This window comes from Elgaria multicarinata, chromosome 5 (assembly GCF_023053635.1).
Source record: "Elgaria multicarinata webbii isolate HBS135686 ecotype San Diego chromosome 5, rElgMul1.1.pri, whole genome shotgun sequence".
In the NCBI taxonomy this organism is placed as follows: domain Eukaryota; kingdom Metazoa; phylum Chordata; class Lepidosauria; order Squamata; family Anguidae; genus Elgaria; species Elgaria multicarinata.
Genome location: NC_086175.1, coordinates 63,162,868 through 63,179,142, shown reverse-complemented (window position 1 = coordinate 63,179,142; position 16,275 = coordinate 63,162,868). Strand labels below are relative to the sequence as shown.

The following is a 16,275-nucleotide window of genomic DNA, read 5'->3' as shown; positions in this document are numbered from 1 at the left end:
ATGCAGGTAAGGGGGGAGAAGGGCCTTACCTGGCGCTGCCACCGCCGTAGAACTCCAATTCAGATCCGGAGCTCCACAGCGGAGCAGAGCGGACCATAGGTGGATCAATGAGGGGCGGAGTGGGCCCAATCCACAATTTGCAGATCGGGTGCAGAGCAGATCGGGGTGCGTGCACAACCCTACTAATTATTATATGTAAGCTGCTTTCGTTTCCTCTTCCCTTCCCTCCCTTCCTTTATTATTGTAAAAAAATGCTGGGGAAGCAATTTTTATTTTATTTTCTCCTGCCATGTGTAGAAATAGTGCTGCAACCTCAAGTCTGTCACTTTCCTTATCTAATCCATTGGAATTCAGTACTTCTCAATCCTTTTCCCCCAGCTTTTCCAGTTATCTGACCATTTCCTTCGAACAGCAGCTTTTCTGAGGGCTTTAGCTGGTCTATGTTTTGTCTCACCATATTACTTTTAGTTTCTCTTTCGAGATGGTGTAATAGCTGCTGTTGCTAACATTTTTTAAAAAATACCAAAGGAGACTGAAGTATTCGATAAAACATGCTTTATTTAACACGATACAATTCTTACTATAACTGACCTGAAAATAGCATCTACCCTGGGTTTTTCCAGAATGGTTTCCCTCCTTCCATCTTGTTATGGAAGACTTGGATCTTATCATTATTGACATCATAGAACTAACTAAACTTCAGCATACATGGCTAGCTAATGTGGGCTTCTTTCCACCGTAACTGTCAATAATGAATCTTTCTTAGAGTTCTTGTAAGTCTTTTGTTCAGAAATGCCTGTCTGGAGGTAGCCAGAGGGCCCTAGTTCAGTCTCTAAACTATCTGTTTTCAATTTACTTTAAATACTATTGAGCATAAATAAACATATGCTCTTGTCCTTGAGAATACACCTGTAATCTGAGCTAGCAGTTCTTGTGAGCAGAAGAATTGCAATGTGTGTGTGAAGCTCTCTCACCTCAAATGCATCTTATTTCACTCAATGAAGGGGGAGTTTTTTGTATGTCATTCATTGAGCTATAAGACTTCCCACTCACATGAAGAATTACTCTGTGTCTTCAAAACATTCACAACTAGAGATCAGGGCAATGGTAGAGTTCAGAGTTTTATTCACAGAATTCAGTGAATTGCATTTTTAAAGTTATAAAAGATCTAGCGAGCGAGCGAGATCCTTATATTATTTTACATCTCAAACAAGATTTATAGTTTTGTAAAACAATTTTTATTCTTCATATTATCTATTTTTATCTATAGAAGTATGCTTGAATCTAGTGCTCAGTGTCAATTTTTCCTTTCTCCTAATACATGCGGTGGTCAATGTGCAGCCCACAGGCTGTTTGTGGCCCCCTCTGCCCCTGAAATAAAAAAATACAAACAAAATGTTCTCCATAGTAACTACAGAGTATTCAAACAGCCAAACTTAGCTAGTTTGCAAGCTAAATCTGCCCCATTTGACACTCTGTATCTATTACAGTAGTGCTAGAGTGGTTTGCCACTGGATTTTGGTAGCAAATTAGCAATGCCCTCCACTTTTTTTTTTTTTTTTTTTTTTTTGGAGAGGAGGGTCTCATTGTGGGGCGGGGGTGGAATGGTCCTCAGACCTCCTGAACTTGACCACCACTGTCCTAAAACTATGGCAGTGTTGTTGTACAGAAAAAGAATAACAGGTCCATACTTCTGCGAAAAAGAGGTATTTCCAGATGCAACTGAGCTCTGACAATAAGGGGAAAAGTTGTAATGTATCAGTGAGACAGTAAAGTTCTTGAGGTGTTGCTACTAAAATACAAGTGAAGTTTTTAAATGTGCCGTTATTTATTTTCTGAAATTATGTCATACACTCAAATGCAAAGAGAAATTGACTGCTCTAGACTGTTGTATTTAATTTCATAATAAAAGTATGTTATGAGATCTGAAAGCTGTGTGCTAAATTTTATATCAAACTTTGTCTAAGGAAAAATGAGATGAGTGATCATTGGTCTACTGTTTCTCTTGAAGGAAATTGTTTTTTGCTATTTGGAAAGATACGTTTGGTGTTTTTTTTAATTTTATACAGTCGGTAGAGTTTCATATAAAATATACTGAGAATACATTTACTCAAAGTATCTTAGTTTTAAAAAGCTTAGAATACCTTCAAATACACAGTTTTCTTGCAGTAAACTTACTGCAGGTTCATGGTACAGTTAAAACAATGTCTTTTAAAACAGGTTAAAAGAAAAAAACTAGTCTAAGCTTGTTGATTCATCTCAATAATAGAATAGAAGACAAACTTTGATAGCAGCAGCAATTAAAAACATAAGAAAAAATAATTCACCTCAAATTACTGAGGGAAATTAGGTAGGAGGAAGGCAATTCTTGAAAGCACAGCTTTTGTGATGCTTAGTTGTCTTGCTTTTAATTCACTCAAGTTGATAGGCTCTCCCTGAGATTCCTTTCATTCACCAGGGTTAACCTATTAATGCCTCTGTTCTAACCCATCCTGAGTCCACCCAAAAGTCATTTCCCCTTAGTGCTCCCAAGTTGAAATCTATAACTGAACGATATTCTGCCAGACAGATTCAAGAATCATCTGGAGTTTGCTTGACTCACAGCCCATTTCTCGTGGTCTCTCTCTCCTACTTGGGTGCTTAACCCACATCATTTCTTAGGGCAGAGTTGACCTCCTTTAGGCCTCTGAATCTTAGGGAGCCATGCTTCATAGTGAATTGTCTCTACCTTATGTTTTTTTAACTGTAAGCGGAGTAATATTTCTTTAATGGACAATTCGGAAGCCTAAGGCAGGGTAGCTTGCATGGCCAATGCAACAGTCAGGGATTATGGGAGTTGTAGTTGAAACCATTTGGAGGGCACCAGGATGTTTACCCCCGGCCTGGACATTGTACTGAAGTCTCTCAGCATATTGAGCCAAGTGCAATCACCCATTCATATACACTTATTTAGCTTCTTCGACTTCCCTTTCTCAGTTTGTTATTTTATTCAAATTAGTTAGGGTCTGAAGAGAAACCTTGATTCAGGGCTCTCCATTCCAAAGTCTATGGCCTAATCTACACCTAGCAGGATATAGCACTGTGAAAGCAGTGTATGGTATGTGTCAATGGGCCCCAACAGTTGTCAGTGCTCTTCAGTACCGCTATAAAGCAGTAGTGTGGCTCCTGCCTTTTATATACCACTTTCATAGTACAATATCTTGCTTGGTGTAGATTAGGCCTATGTTTGCCACCACACTGGGTTTAGCTCTAGAGTTCCTAATAATCAGTCATTAAGTGGCACAATAAATTATCCAGACAGTCAGGGTGGTTACCCCATTTTGAATTTGTAACTTAAAAGTCTGTACTGACTAAGTTAGCCTGTGCTCACTGTGAGTTTCTAAGTTTCCCTGACCAACCAGTAAATAAGGTCTAAAGCAAAATAAGCATACATGCTTTGACTCCTTTCTCCTCTGAATCTACCCATTCTGCTCCTGCTCCTTGTGTGGCCAACTCCTGTTGCACTTCAGCTCCCCATGCCTGCCTCCCCATTCCCTAGCATTCTTCTTCGTGGTCTCTGTGCATCACACATATGGGCTCTGCGCCTGCGCGAAGCCCCACTTTGGGAATCTTCTATAGCTAAGAGGCATTTTGGGCGGGAACCCCTCCCCCTCTACTGCGCATATGCAGAGGGGTTCCCACCCAGATTCCCCAGTTCTTCTTCGACCGTCATCGTGACAGCCTCATCGAGAGCTTCTGTTAAACAAACAAACAAATAGCTAAGACTTACCTTTTCTTCTTTCTATATCTTCTCCGTTTACTCCTTTCAACCTTTTCCTATATATAAAAAAATGGTTATTATTCTCTCTTTACCTCAGACTTTGCTTCTTACTCTAATCTGGTCCGCATGGGCCCCAAGGCCCCGTTTAAAAAGTGCGCCCATTGCGGCACTAAACTTCCACCTTCCGACGGACACAATTTTTGTGTCATCTGCTTAGGTGAAGGGCAGAAGGTAGACGCCTGCCCCCATTGCCAGGCCTTCTCAAAACTTACGAGACGCCACAGAGCGGATAAACTACAGGCTGAGCTGTGGGAAAGGGCACTTGCAGCTGTGGACAAGCCTGCTATGGCGTCGCAAGTCGAGCCTTTCGTGCCTCCAGCTCCTGTCCAGCCGACAACAAGTTGAGCTGACAGACCCCGACAGGACGCCCCTGCAACACTGGGGCGATCCCTAACTACCTCGGTAGCCAAACTATCAAAGAAGGCGAGAACGCTGAGAAAGCAAAACACAAGAAAAAAGCTAAAGTGCCTCACAAACACGATGCTCATAAAAATAAAGCATTGACAATGACTTCCGTGACGGCACCATCATCGACAGCCCAACCGGCGTCAATAACAACCCTTCTGTCAACTACGAGAGTTGATCCGATAACAACCGCATCGTTATCAGAGGGCGAGATCAGAGATGCTGCATCCATCCGTAGCAATGATCCACTACGATTACCAACAGGGTTGGTTAGGGCTTCACCGCCGACAAACTTAACTGTCTCAGACCACCGCAGACTACAATATCGATAACGAACATCGAGTCACTGTCGATCTCCAGAATCTGTCCACTCGTTCGATACTCGATATCGAGAGTCCGACCTCTACCATTACCAAAGGCAACACCGCTCCAGATCTCCTATGAGAGACTGGGAAAGAGAGTCACAATGGTCACTTCCGTCAAGACCTACATACTATTATGCAGACTGGCGTGAATTGGATGATCAATGTCGAAGACACACTCAACTATCACCTCTTCGACGTCGACCTTCGGCAACAGTCTCGGCACCCGAAGTAACACTTGAGCACCAAATAACTAACTACCTGAAGATAACAGGCATTCACCAACCCCAACAATCGGAAATCCAAACTATCCAGATTCCCTCCTCTCCTCAATTGGTAGAGGATTATTGCTCAGACTCAATATCGGTTTCTTCAGCGGCGCCATCGATACCATCGCCTGACTCTATAGTCGAGGCACAGGGATCTGTCTCCCCATCAGAGGGTCTAGGACATTTTGCTGATCTTATCCAAAGGATGGCGCAAGCCTTAGGAATAGAGACAAAACAAACGGTAGAAAAATTAGTAGACCCGGTTTTTGAGGTGATATACACGGAGGTAATAACTCCGGTAGCCATCCCTTTCCTCCCAACTCTAAAAAGAACGGTCAAGGACCACTGGAAGGACCCTGCAGCGCTCCAACTATCTTCAAAGCACCTCGATAATATGTACAAAGTCTTCGAAAAGGACGACAAGTTCCATTCATGCATCCTCAGCCGAATTCAATAATAGTTGAGTCAGCGCAATGTCGATCACAGAGACTGCACACTGCGCCAGTCGACAAGGAGGGCCGGCGCCTAGACTTAATGGGGCATAGATTTTACTCTACAGCATCCCTAAGTTTAAAAGTGTCAAATTACCAGGCTACAATGTCTAGGTACCAGCTCTTCTTATGGGATAAAATGATGTCGCTATGCGACAATTTAGGAGATGACCAAAGGGAGCTGGCTAGGGTTTTCCACTCTGAGGCCACGCGCATGGCACGACAACAGATTGCAACAGCAAAGCACCAGTCAGATTGTGGAGCAAAGACCATGGTAGGGGCTGTAGCCCTACGAAGACATGCCTGGCTTAGATCAGCGGGCCTCTCCCAAGAAGCCAGAACCCGGATCGAGAGTCTTCCCTTCGATGGTACAGGCCTCTTTAATGCAACAACAGATGAGGCGATGGATACTGTCCAGAAGGCTAGAGTAACAGCAAGAAGAATGGGAATAGGCACAACCCAACAACAACAGTTTAAACCTAGAAGGTGGTATAGACAACCAACCACCAGCACCGTAAGGTACCAGCCTGATAGACAACAGTTTAGACAACCACTGTCATCCCAGCAAGGAAAGAGTCAGTTTCCATCCTCAAAATCCAAATTCCAACACCGTAAACCGGACTATCAGCAGAACCGATGTCTTTGACTTCCCCACCTTACACAAGATGAGTACCTCCTTTGGCAACCGCCTCTCTATATCAACAGAGGCCTGGACTCGAATAACCTCAGACAAATTGGTGCTTTCTATAATCAAGAGAGGTTACAAGATAGAGTTCGACTCCCTACCACCCACGGGGGTCCTAAAAAGAACTACACCATCTGCACCTCTACAACAGGAAGTCCGCTCACTATTAGAAAAGGGAGCAATACAACCAGTGCCAAAACAACAACTAATGCGGGGTTTTTACTCTCGTTACTTCACCGTCCCGAAAACCGATGGAGGAATCCGTCCCATATTAGACCTAAGGGACGTAAACACCTATATTACACCAAGGAAATTTCGTATGGTCTCCCTCGCATAGCAGTAGTCTGCTGGTCCAGGACAAGGGGCTTGGTATCCCAATCAAGCTTCTTTTTGTAAACATTTTTGATAAAATAAAACTTGTATCATTTATTCTTACTCTCTGTCAGTGAGGTGATTCCCCATTTTTGGTTGAAGTACAGTGCAAGGTCTGCTTTGTGCACACACCTCTGCAAAAATTCTTGTATTCTGGGTTTGTTTGGTACATATGTACACATGTATTCTGTTCATGTGTGAATGAGGACACTCGGTAAAAAACCCAACTGAGATTTGGTTAGAGATTTTAAAAATACTCAAGCTGGTCTTGCAGAGAATTCTCACGATAGGGATAGAAAATGATAGAACGTGTTTCTTCATACTGGAATATAATGAATTCAGAACCAATATATCCCTAACACTGGGGCACAATCTAATACTTGCATACAGGGAAGCAGGCAATTACTGATGTACCCATGCACTTACACAATCAGTGAAGTGTGATCCAGGTTTTTATTTATGGCCTCTTTACTGCACAAGGAATAGGCTGCTGCAGGGGAGAGAAATCCTCTGCATCCAGTGTCAAGGTTGTGCGTAAGCAGTTGAAATTCCAATTCTGAGATCTGCAAGCCCACCTCTCTGACCTTGTGAAGCTCTCCCCCTTCACCTCTGTAAGCACCTCATCACCTTCCCTTTTGATTATCTGTTCAGAGGATTTATTGATTGGGATGGCTGACATAAATTAGAGGATTTCTCTGTGGAAGGTGGCATTGGTTCAGGTGTCAAAAGTATTTTCCTTGGCAAACTATGATACTGTAGGAAGGAAATGCAACTTAAAGAGGAAAACAAGCTCTGAGTAGTCTTCATAAGGAAATGCAGCATTGGTAATATGGCAGGGATGAAATCTTATTTATAATAAATATTTTGAAAGGAACCCTTCACAGCCATCATCAGGTTTTGAAAAATCCCAAAACTTGCTTTTTTTCATTTCTATTACATATTTTTTGCAGGTAGCTTGAGGAAGCAGACAGACGACACGGGTTACTATAAAATGCTATTTTTAGACTCAGAAAGGCATACCAATATGAGGCCAATAACACCTCCGCGCATTCTCTCTTTCTAAGGAATATTACTTGTGTGATTAATCCGTGTTTTCTGCCTTATAGGCCTGCTTCATCCCCTCAGCTTTCACATGATGATACCCATTCACGCATTGAACATTATGCTAGCAGGTATGAGATCAGGTGGATTGTTAGGCAATCCTCCTTGAAAACATTATTTTTTAAAAAATTGTTGTCACCACCACCACTACACAAATGTTAAGTAATTAAGTTAGGATAATTCTGAGCTCCTAGAATGGATGGCATACATATTTACTAACTTCTACTAATCAGCTTGCTAATTAACCTGCATGCAGAATGACTGCATGATATTTAGAAAGTACATAAAACTAACTTAAAATCAGAAACACCAAAGCATGCTCTTGTTTACATCTAACACTCAGGTTCTGTACAGAATTTCATTATACATTCTTTTTTTCAGAGGTATGCTTCAGAGGAATCCTACAATGACCATGTGCTACAAAATAGCAATGTCTGTCCAGTATCTGTAATTCTCCATACATGATAATTTAAGCATCCAGCTCCTAAGAATTATAGGGGGAAACTACAGCTTTGGAGTAATGTAAAGCATTACTATGCTGCACATTTTTAAGAAGACTTAATAGTGTACTGGTTAAGTTCTGATCCTTACAGTTTCTCCCATCTAAGTAAGGGAGATTGAGTGAGCAAATACGGAAAAGAAATATATTTTAATCCATATTCAACTGCAAAGAAAATGAAGTTTTCAACATGTCATGTATACTGAACAACAGTGAATCTTGCATACAACTGTAGTCCAACTAAATAACAAGTAACAAATTAAAGGTTTTATGGGGGCTACAGTTCCAGGATCTGTCATGCTGCTTGTTACAAAGTGTTATTTAAGTTGTTTTCCTTTCCCCACAGGCTAGCAGAAATGGAGAACACCAATGGAACATACCTGAATGATAGCATTTCTCCTAACGAGAGCATGTAAGTGTGCCTTCTCTGTGAAATCATGGGACTCTATCTTGTGTACATGCTTTCAGATTTTGGTTGGCAGTTAACTGAAAATTGCTAATTAAATTATTAATGTATTGGTGTTTATCCTGCCCTTCTATTGCGTATGCACTGCTCAGATCGGATTACAAAAAATTAAATTCACAATGTTATATAAAACAATAATACATTAAAATACAATAATAAAATACAACGAAGGCGGAGATCAGATTAAATTAACCTTTACATGAAACGGCAGATGCATAGCAGGGAAAAGCCTGCCAAAACAGAAATGCCTTCAACAATTGGTGAAAGATGACCACAGAAGAAGGCATCTGTACTTCATGAGGAAAGGATGTTACACAATATTAGTGGCAACTAGCTCTTGTTGCCATCAACTATGTCTCTCTACCTTAGGTGGAAAACAGAAAAAAAGCCTTTCCTCCTGAACTTAGGGAGTGGACAACTGATGGGAGGAGGCAATATCTCAGGTATTCTAGGCCCAACCCAATTAGGATCTTAAATGTAATCACCAACATTTTGAATTGTATCTAAAAGCAGCTTTGTAACCAGTGCAGAACATTGCAGGATAAATGTAATATGGTCTCATGGGTGCTAGTCTTGGACCTGTATTGAGCTTGAGCAAATTTAGGTTGTTATGCATCACTAAGTGTGATAGGCAAAGAACTGCAAGTGATAACAATTATGTTGCTGCTAATCAGGAAAGATTGCATTACTTCTGGTACCAATTCATTGGGAATTAGCCATAAACTGTGAATTATGGTCTAACATTCCTGTGCACAAGATACCTGTTCTTCTCAAATTGTGTTCACTTATTGGATACGCATGTTCAATTAACTTATGTGGGTTTGTGTTGCAGCCTCTTCTCCTGCTTTATATGCCTTCACTGTAGCCTGAACAGAGCCCCCACCTGTGCAACTGTACAGAGGGCTCTGTCTATGTAATCCAAGTCTCCTAGGGCAACAAATTCCCAATCATGTGGACAGTCCTTTACAATGAATACGCCTAGGAAGTGACAAAGAGCCTGCCACAGTTATGCTGCCTTACTCCTTTCATGTGTACTCGTAGAACAAGCAAACAGTGTTTCAGCTTTCCCTGAAAGCACTCATTTAAAAAGATTAAAAAATAGCTATATGAATTTTCAGGCAGTTTCTTCCTCCAAAACCAAATTGAAATTGAGTATCCATAGATTGATAAAACTGACTAAAACTGCAGCCCTATACATGTCTACTCAGAAGTAACTCCCACTGAATTCAATGGGACTTACTCCCAGATAAGTGTGTATAATTGCAACCTTATTTATTTTTAACATTTATGATTTGCTTTTTCCCCAAAGGCAGTCATGTATGTAGCTACATAGAGCATGCAAACATACATATAGATAAAATAAAATGCAAGATAAAACAACCGAGTGATGAAGTCCCTGTAGTTATTTGAATTTTAGCACAAGCCTATAGCCATTCAAAGTGCTGGTTTTAATTTTGACCTAAACAGTTTGGGCCAAGTTCCCCAGAGGATTGAATTTACCTACCCAACCCTAAGAGCATCTTCAGAGTGCCTCTGCCAAATGAGGTACAGCAATGTCTACCAGAGAAAGGCCTTTTCTAGCAGTGGCACCCCAATTGTGGAATGCCCTTCTCAGAGAGGTTCACCTGGTGCTGATGGATTTTCAATGCCTGTTTGAAGACCTTTTTGTTTTTCAAGCTGTTGCAAAGTTCTTTTAAGACCCTCAGTACTTTAGCTTTGCTATGCTGTTGTTTATTTTATTTATTTATTAATTTATTACATTTATATACCGCCCCACAGCCTAAGCTCTCTGCGCAGTTTACAACAGTTAAAAATGGTAAACATTAAAAAGTATACAAAATTTAAAAACCATCAAAAACATAAAAACAACGGTATCCATTTAAAACCAACAATTCTGGGGTCCATTATAAACAAACGTAACGTTTTTAAATGCTGTTAAAATGCCTGGGAGAAGAGAAAACTCTTGACCTGGTGCCGAAAAGATAAGTTGGCACCAGGCGAGCCTCATCGGGGAGATCATTCCACAGTTGGGGGGCCACTGACGAGAAGGCCCTCTCCCTTGTTGCCATCCTCCAAGTTTCCCTCAGAGTAGGCACTCAGAGGAGGACCTTAGATGGTGAGCGTAGATGTTGTTGCTGTTGTTGTTGTTTGTTTTGTTTTTGCTGTTGCTAATTTTAGTTAGTGAGTGGGTACTGTAGTAGAATTAATACTATTTGGTCTTTTAGGGCTTTCTGGATCATTTTTATGATTTGTATCTTCTATTAATGGTGCAGAGGACATTGCTAACTGGATGGTATACTAATGATGTAAATAAAGAAATAAACTTAAAGTACAGGCATTGGTGGTGCACTTCAAGTTGAGTTACAAGAGTGCATTATTTGTTCAGAGTTTTATACCTACTAACTGAGCAATACACATGCCCAGTGTCTGGAAACGTAGGCTCTATAGCACTTATGTCCTTTCTTATATCCTGCTGCCTGAGGTAGTTCCATAGATTTGCAAGCTCAATGACCTGGTGTAAGTCACCACAGACATAAGCATTGTAATTCTGTCTTACTAGTTATTTTCTCGACAATTTTAATCTTTATTGTGGTTTTATTTTAAAATAGCCAGTGTAAAATTTCATTAAACCTAGTAATAAAAGGTGCACAAAATTACAACCTTACATAAACCTTGGCAAAACTAATTTCCACAACAAATGCAAGACAAAAAAATAGAGGAGCTGGCTGTAATCCAAGACAATACATTAATGACATGACATATACTGGCTTTAACCTTCATTATAAAAGTGCAGTGTACCATGAAGGACATAAAAGTTGCTACTTGCTAACACCTACAGAGAAACAACTGATGCTACTTCTGTCTTGATTTCAAGACAAGACAGAGGAAGCACTCTATGGGACTGCAGGACAAAATATAATTGCATTAGCTTCACTTTTATTTAATAACTGCCCTTCTTCAAAATATATCCAGCCAGTGAACAACAAATATGTAATACAACAAAATTCAGTCAGAAAATAATTTCAGTAAAACCAACCAACCAACCATAAAGAAGAAGGAATAGCTTAAAATACCTGGACAAACAGAAAATTAACCTGGCACTGAAATGGTTGCAAGATCAACGCTAGTTGCACTTCTACTGGGAGAGTGTTCCATAAAAGGGGTGCCACAACAGAGAAGGCTCTTTGCCTAGTTGTTTGTGAAAAATAAACCACCCTGTGGAAAGCGTGTGAGGTTCACACACCACAACAACAGACCATGGCTGATCAGTGATGGTGGGTTGTGTTTGGCAAACACGGGACTTCTCTTCTGCCTGAATTCTCAGAGTCTGGAGGAAGCCACTCCTGGTTGAAATTGAGGCAGAATGAAGCACATGATTTATCACCAGAGTGGCTTGTAAAGCATTTAATACATTTAGCTTAAAACATTTAACAATTTAGTATTCATTCCAGCAGTGAGCACAAACAACCTTGTTGGGAATTTCACTCTTGACCATCTATAGGTGCAACATATAAGAAGGCAGGTTTGACTAGGTGGAAATTTGGGGGTAGTTATTTATTTTTCTTTCTCTTAACTATAATGATAAAAGAAATGTTTAATGTTATTTCTTTCACTCCCCCCACCCCTATTTATTTTAGAGATGATGAGCATTTGTTAATCCAGCACTACTGCCAAAGTTTGAACCAGGAATCTCCACTCAGTCAGCCTCGAAGCCCTGCACAGATTCTAATTTCTTTGGAGAGTGAAGAAAGAGGTGAGCTAGAGAGGATCCTAGCAGACCTGGAGGAAGAAAACAGGTGGGTTTACTTTGTTACTAAGTCCATTCATATATAGTATAAAACCTGCATGAGGTAACATTCAAGCCAACGAGCATAGTGTTAGAATATATATCTCTAAAATTTTTCATGTTTGATACATGATGATATAACACTATTGTGTACTTTTTAAATCTTACGTCATTTTGGCCTGACTAAAATGGCTAGCTAATTTCAAGTGTATTTGTTGCTATCTTTAATCCCATGTGCAAGCACATGGGTTTTCAATAGTTATAAATAAAAAGCAATTATTTGTGTATGCTTCATGCACAAGTTGATTTTTGCCTCATCCTAAATGAATGATAGAGCTGTTCAAAATTATGCATGGTGTGGAGAAAGTGGATGGGGAGACATTTTTCTCCCTCTCTCATTATACTAGAACTTAGGGGCTTCAAATGAAGTCGATTGGTGGGAGATTCAGGATAGATAAGAGGAAGTTCTTCTTCACACAGCACGTAGTTAAACTGTGGATTTCACTACCACAGGACATGATGGCCACCAATTTGGATGGCTTTAAAAAGGGGTTAGACAAATTCTTGAAAGATAAGGCTATTAATGACTACTAATTCTGATGGCTATATGCTACCCCCAGGATCAGAGGTAGTATGGCTATGTACACCAGTTGCTAGCGAACATGAACATAACTTCGGAATGGTCTCTGTGTGTTTAAATTGCCATTTCTCTCATCAAAAAACTCAAATAAACAGCAATTGGGGACCTTGTTCAATGGGTTTTCAAAAGAAAAGTTGCAATTTAAGCATGCCTGTGCTGTTAAGAACAGATGCAAGGCATGCATATTTTGTATGCAGGAGTGTCTATGCAAGTACCAAATGTTAAGTGAGAATTTTCTTACTGAAGACAGAAACAAATTGCATGAAACCTGTCAATTACTCCAGCAAGACATACAGGAAAATCAGCAAACATAATCTCACCTGTGCTGCACTGACGTGTTGACCCAAATAAGAGATTCAGTGATTTTTTATATATATATATAAAAAAGAGCCCTTGCTTTATAGCATCTAGTTGGCAAAGAATCTGTTGACACACAAAAGCCCTTGTTCTATATAGAACAAACACACTATCTATTTATTCTGTTATTTATGTGCCAGGCATATTTCTACCATCTTGTTTGACACATCAAATGAAAGCATGTACATTTTAAAAGCCAAAAACATATCTTGAGGAATTCTATTCTGTTCTTACTGAAATAACTCTAAAATATATTTCCCATCAAAGGCTAAAAAATAAAATGAAATAAATATGTCTGTTTCCGGGCACAATTCAAAGTACTGGTTATGACCTATTAAGCCCTATATGGCTCGGGTCCAGGTTATTTGAAAGAACGCATTCTCCCTTATGAGCCTGCCCGTGCTTTAAGATCTTCTGGAGAAGCCCTTCTTTCAGTCACACCATCTTCACAGGTGCGCTTGGTGGGAACATGGGAGAGGGCCTTCTCAGTGGCTGCTCCTGTGCTCTGGAATTCTCTTCCTGGGGAAGCTAGGCTGGCTCCCTCCTTGATGGGCTTTCGGAAGCAGGCTAAGACTTTTTTGTTCCAGCAGGCCTTTGGAGAATAATCTGGCCCTCCATCTATGTTAATGTCTTATAATTTTGTTGTGTATTTTAAACGTTTATGGTTTTGTTCCCCCTCCCATGTATGTTTTAAACTTTGTAAGGCTGCCTTGAGGCCCAGCATTGGGCAAAAGGTGGGATACACCTGTCCCAGCTTTCCTGACCATTGGACATACTGACTTGCAATGATGGGAATTATAGTCTAACACCTTTGGAGGGCACCAGGTTAGGGAAGGGCTGCTCTAAACCAAAAAAGAGAAGTAGGTGGCCCTAAGTTGTTCGTCGGCAGTTTTCCACAACCCCACAGTCACCTCTGCATATCCTATTCTCCATCCTGTCCTCATGGTTTATATCTGCTGTGGGAGAATGAGAATTTCACTGGCACTTTCTGCCTCCTTAGGGAGGATGTGGTGTTATAGGCCTGTGAGCCTTGACTCCCAATTTCCCTGCTTTTTGGAGTTTGGTTGAAAACTGTAGAGCCTTTAACGTTGTTTTGTAAGCCGTAGGTTTTTTGTTTATTGAATTAATTTTATTCTCTGTTGCTAGTTTTAGGTGATGTTCATTTTTATGATATTATCTTATTTGTATATTGGATCATTTTAATTTTTATTGAAAACTGACATAAGAATGCTTTATTAGGTGGCCTAAAAACAGAACAGACAAAATAGAGCTAGCCTTGCTCAAGATACCACATTTTGTATTTGAAGGGTTACGTAAATAGATAAGTAGGGCAGGTTAAGTATTCATCTGGGGAGATATAAATAGGCAAGGGGTAGAGGAGTAGAAGACTGTTTCATGTCATCTGTTATATTATGGGCATTTTCTAATCAAGTGCCTATGACAGTTGCTAAAACACATACCTAGCAGACACATCAACAATAGTAGCATTGACTGGGAGGAGAAAATTTCATTTAACCAGCAATCTCCAGATATGGTGAATTCACAGCAATGTTAGTGCAAATGGAGGAAAGATGTCTTTATCATCTGCAGCCAAAAGGTGCATATTCAGTCTTCAGAAATAGAATTGCCCATACGCAGCCCAGCAATGAAGTTGTAATGCATTCATTGTATCTTGCCTTCAAATTGCACTGCCGTCTGAAATCAATCTGTTATACCTGGTGTGAAAAACCAGGTATATTCATACCCTAGAGCAATATTTCCACAATTTTACCAGAGCTTTTAACCACTATTGTAATATGATGAGTAAAAGTTAATAATGAAATTATTGCCAAGAGCTGCATGATTGCTGCTTTCTGCACAATCACTGCCATCATTTAATGAAGTAGAGCAATTTAAAGAATACTTTGTGGAAGCTGTTTTCATATAAACTGCCTCCCAAAATGCTCTATAGAATTAAATAATAATTACCACTGAGAGTAATGAAGAAAAAACAACCAAGGAAAAAGGCATTTTAGTTGAGATTTGAGATAGAGGTTACACTGATAGAAGAATACAAGAAGGTACTTTTGCTCACATGGAAAAGCAGAGCAAAAGATCTGGTGCTCATATACCCACAGTGAGGTTGATAAAAAAAAAAAACACCTCATAAGAGTTCTGGAACACCAAACCCAGAAGTGCTTTATGTAATCTAGGGAAAATACTCTCCTTTAAAAAGTAGGATGTGTGTAGGAAATCAAACCCAGATACAAAGAAGCAAAGCAAAAACTAACAATAATTTCATTTATTTCTTATATCTATGCCGCCCAATAGCTAAAACTCTCTGGATGAAAAAACACAATACAAAAACGTTAACATTCAGAAATTTAAAACAGTTTAACTGAAAAGTTACCTTAATGTATTTAGCATTTTACAACTTACCTATGCTTGCCCAAGGCCCTGCAAAATTGTATAAGAAAAGGTTTCTGGAATATGAATGCTATGAAGTAATAGATTGAAAATAATACCCTGCTGAATAGGGGGAAAGCCGTAGTACAGGGGCAGGGCACATGCTTTGCATGTAAAAGGCTTTACCAGCACAATTTGTCACCCATGTGTAATGGCCCATTTCAACTTCCTGTTTAGCTGCCTGCTGGGACTGTAAAAGAACAGCAGGGGTTAGGGAACGAACCTATAGCTGGTGGGCTGTATTTGGCTTGGAAAGTAATTGGGAGTATAGGGCTTGTTATAAATATTTGTAATCTATGGGAGTAAGTCACAATTGCTCATTTGCTACCACATGGAAGTTTATGAGAAAGTTATATTCGTTTCTTGGTTAGTATGGCCATATTTGCTGAAGATGGTGCCAAAAGAGGTGGTCCGCAATCCTCCGGCCCATCACAACAATCAAATATTAGGAAGGGAAGAAAGAAAATTTAGAGGAAGTTCAAGACAGAACTTCAACCCATGCTCCATCTTCTGTCAGTGTCCTCTCCAGTACTGACTGACAGATGTGCACCCTTATGAGCTCTTTCTATCTAGGTG

General features: G+C 40.1%; 1 protein-coding gene across 4 annotated transcripts in view; it reads left to right on the top strand.

The window, feature by feature from the left end:
- DMD (dystrophin) overlaps positions 1-16,275 on the top strand; it is a 1,279,927-nt gene that overhangs the window by 1,222,767 nt on the left and 40,885 nt on the right. For all 4 annotated transcript variants that reach the window (XM_063126497.1, XM_063126496.1, XM_063126495.1 and 1 more), the window contains exons 72-74: positions 7,511-7,576; positions 8,351-8,416; positions 12,109-12,267. In XM_063126497.1, the coding sequence (XP_062982567.1) occupies positions 7,511-7,576; positions 8,351-8,416; positions 12,109-12,267 (291 nt within the window). The remainder of the gene's footprint in view (positions 1-7,510; positions 7,577-8,350; positions 8,417-12,108; positions 12,268-16,275) is intronic.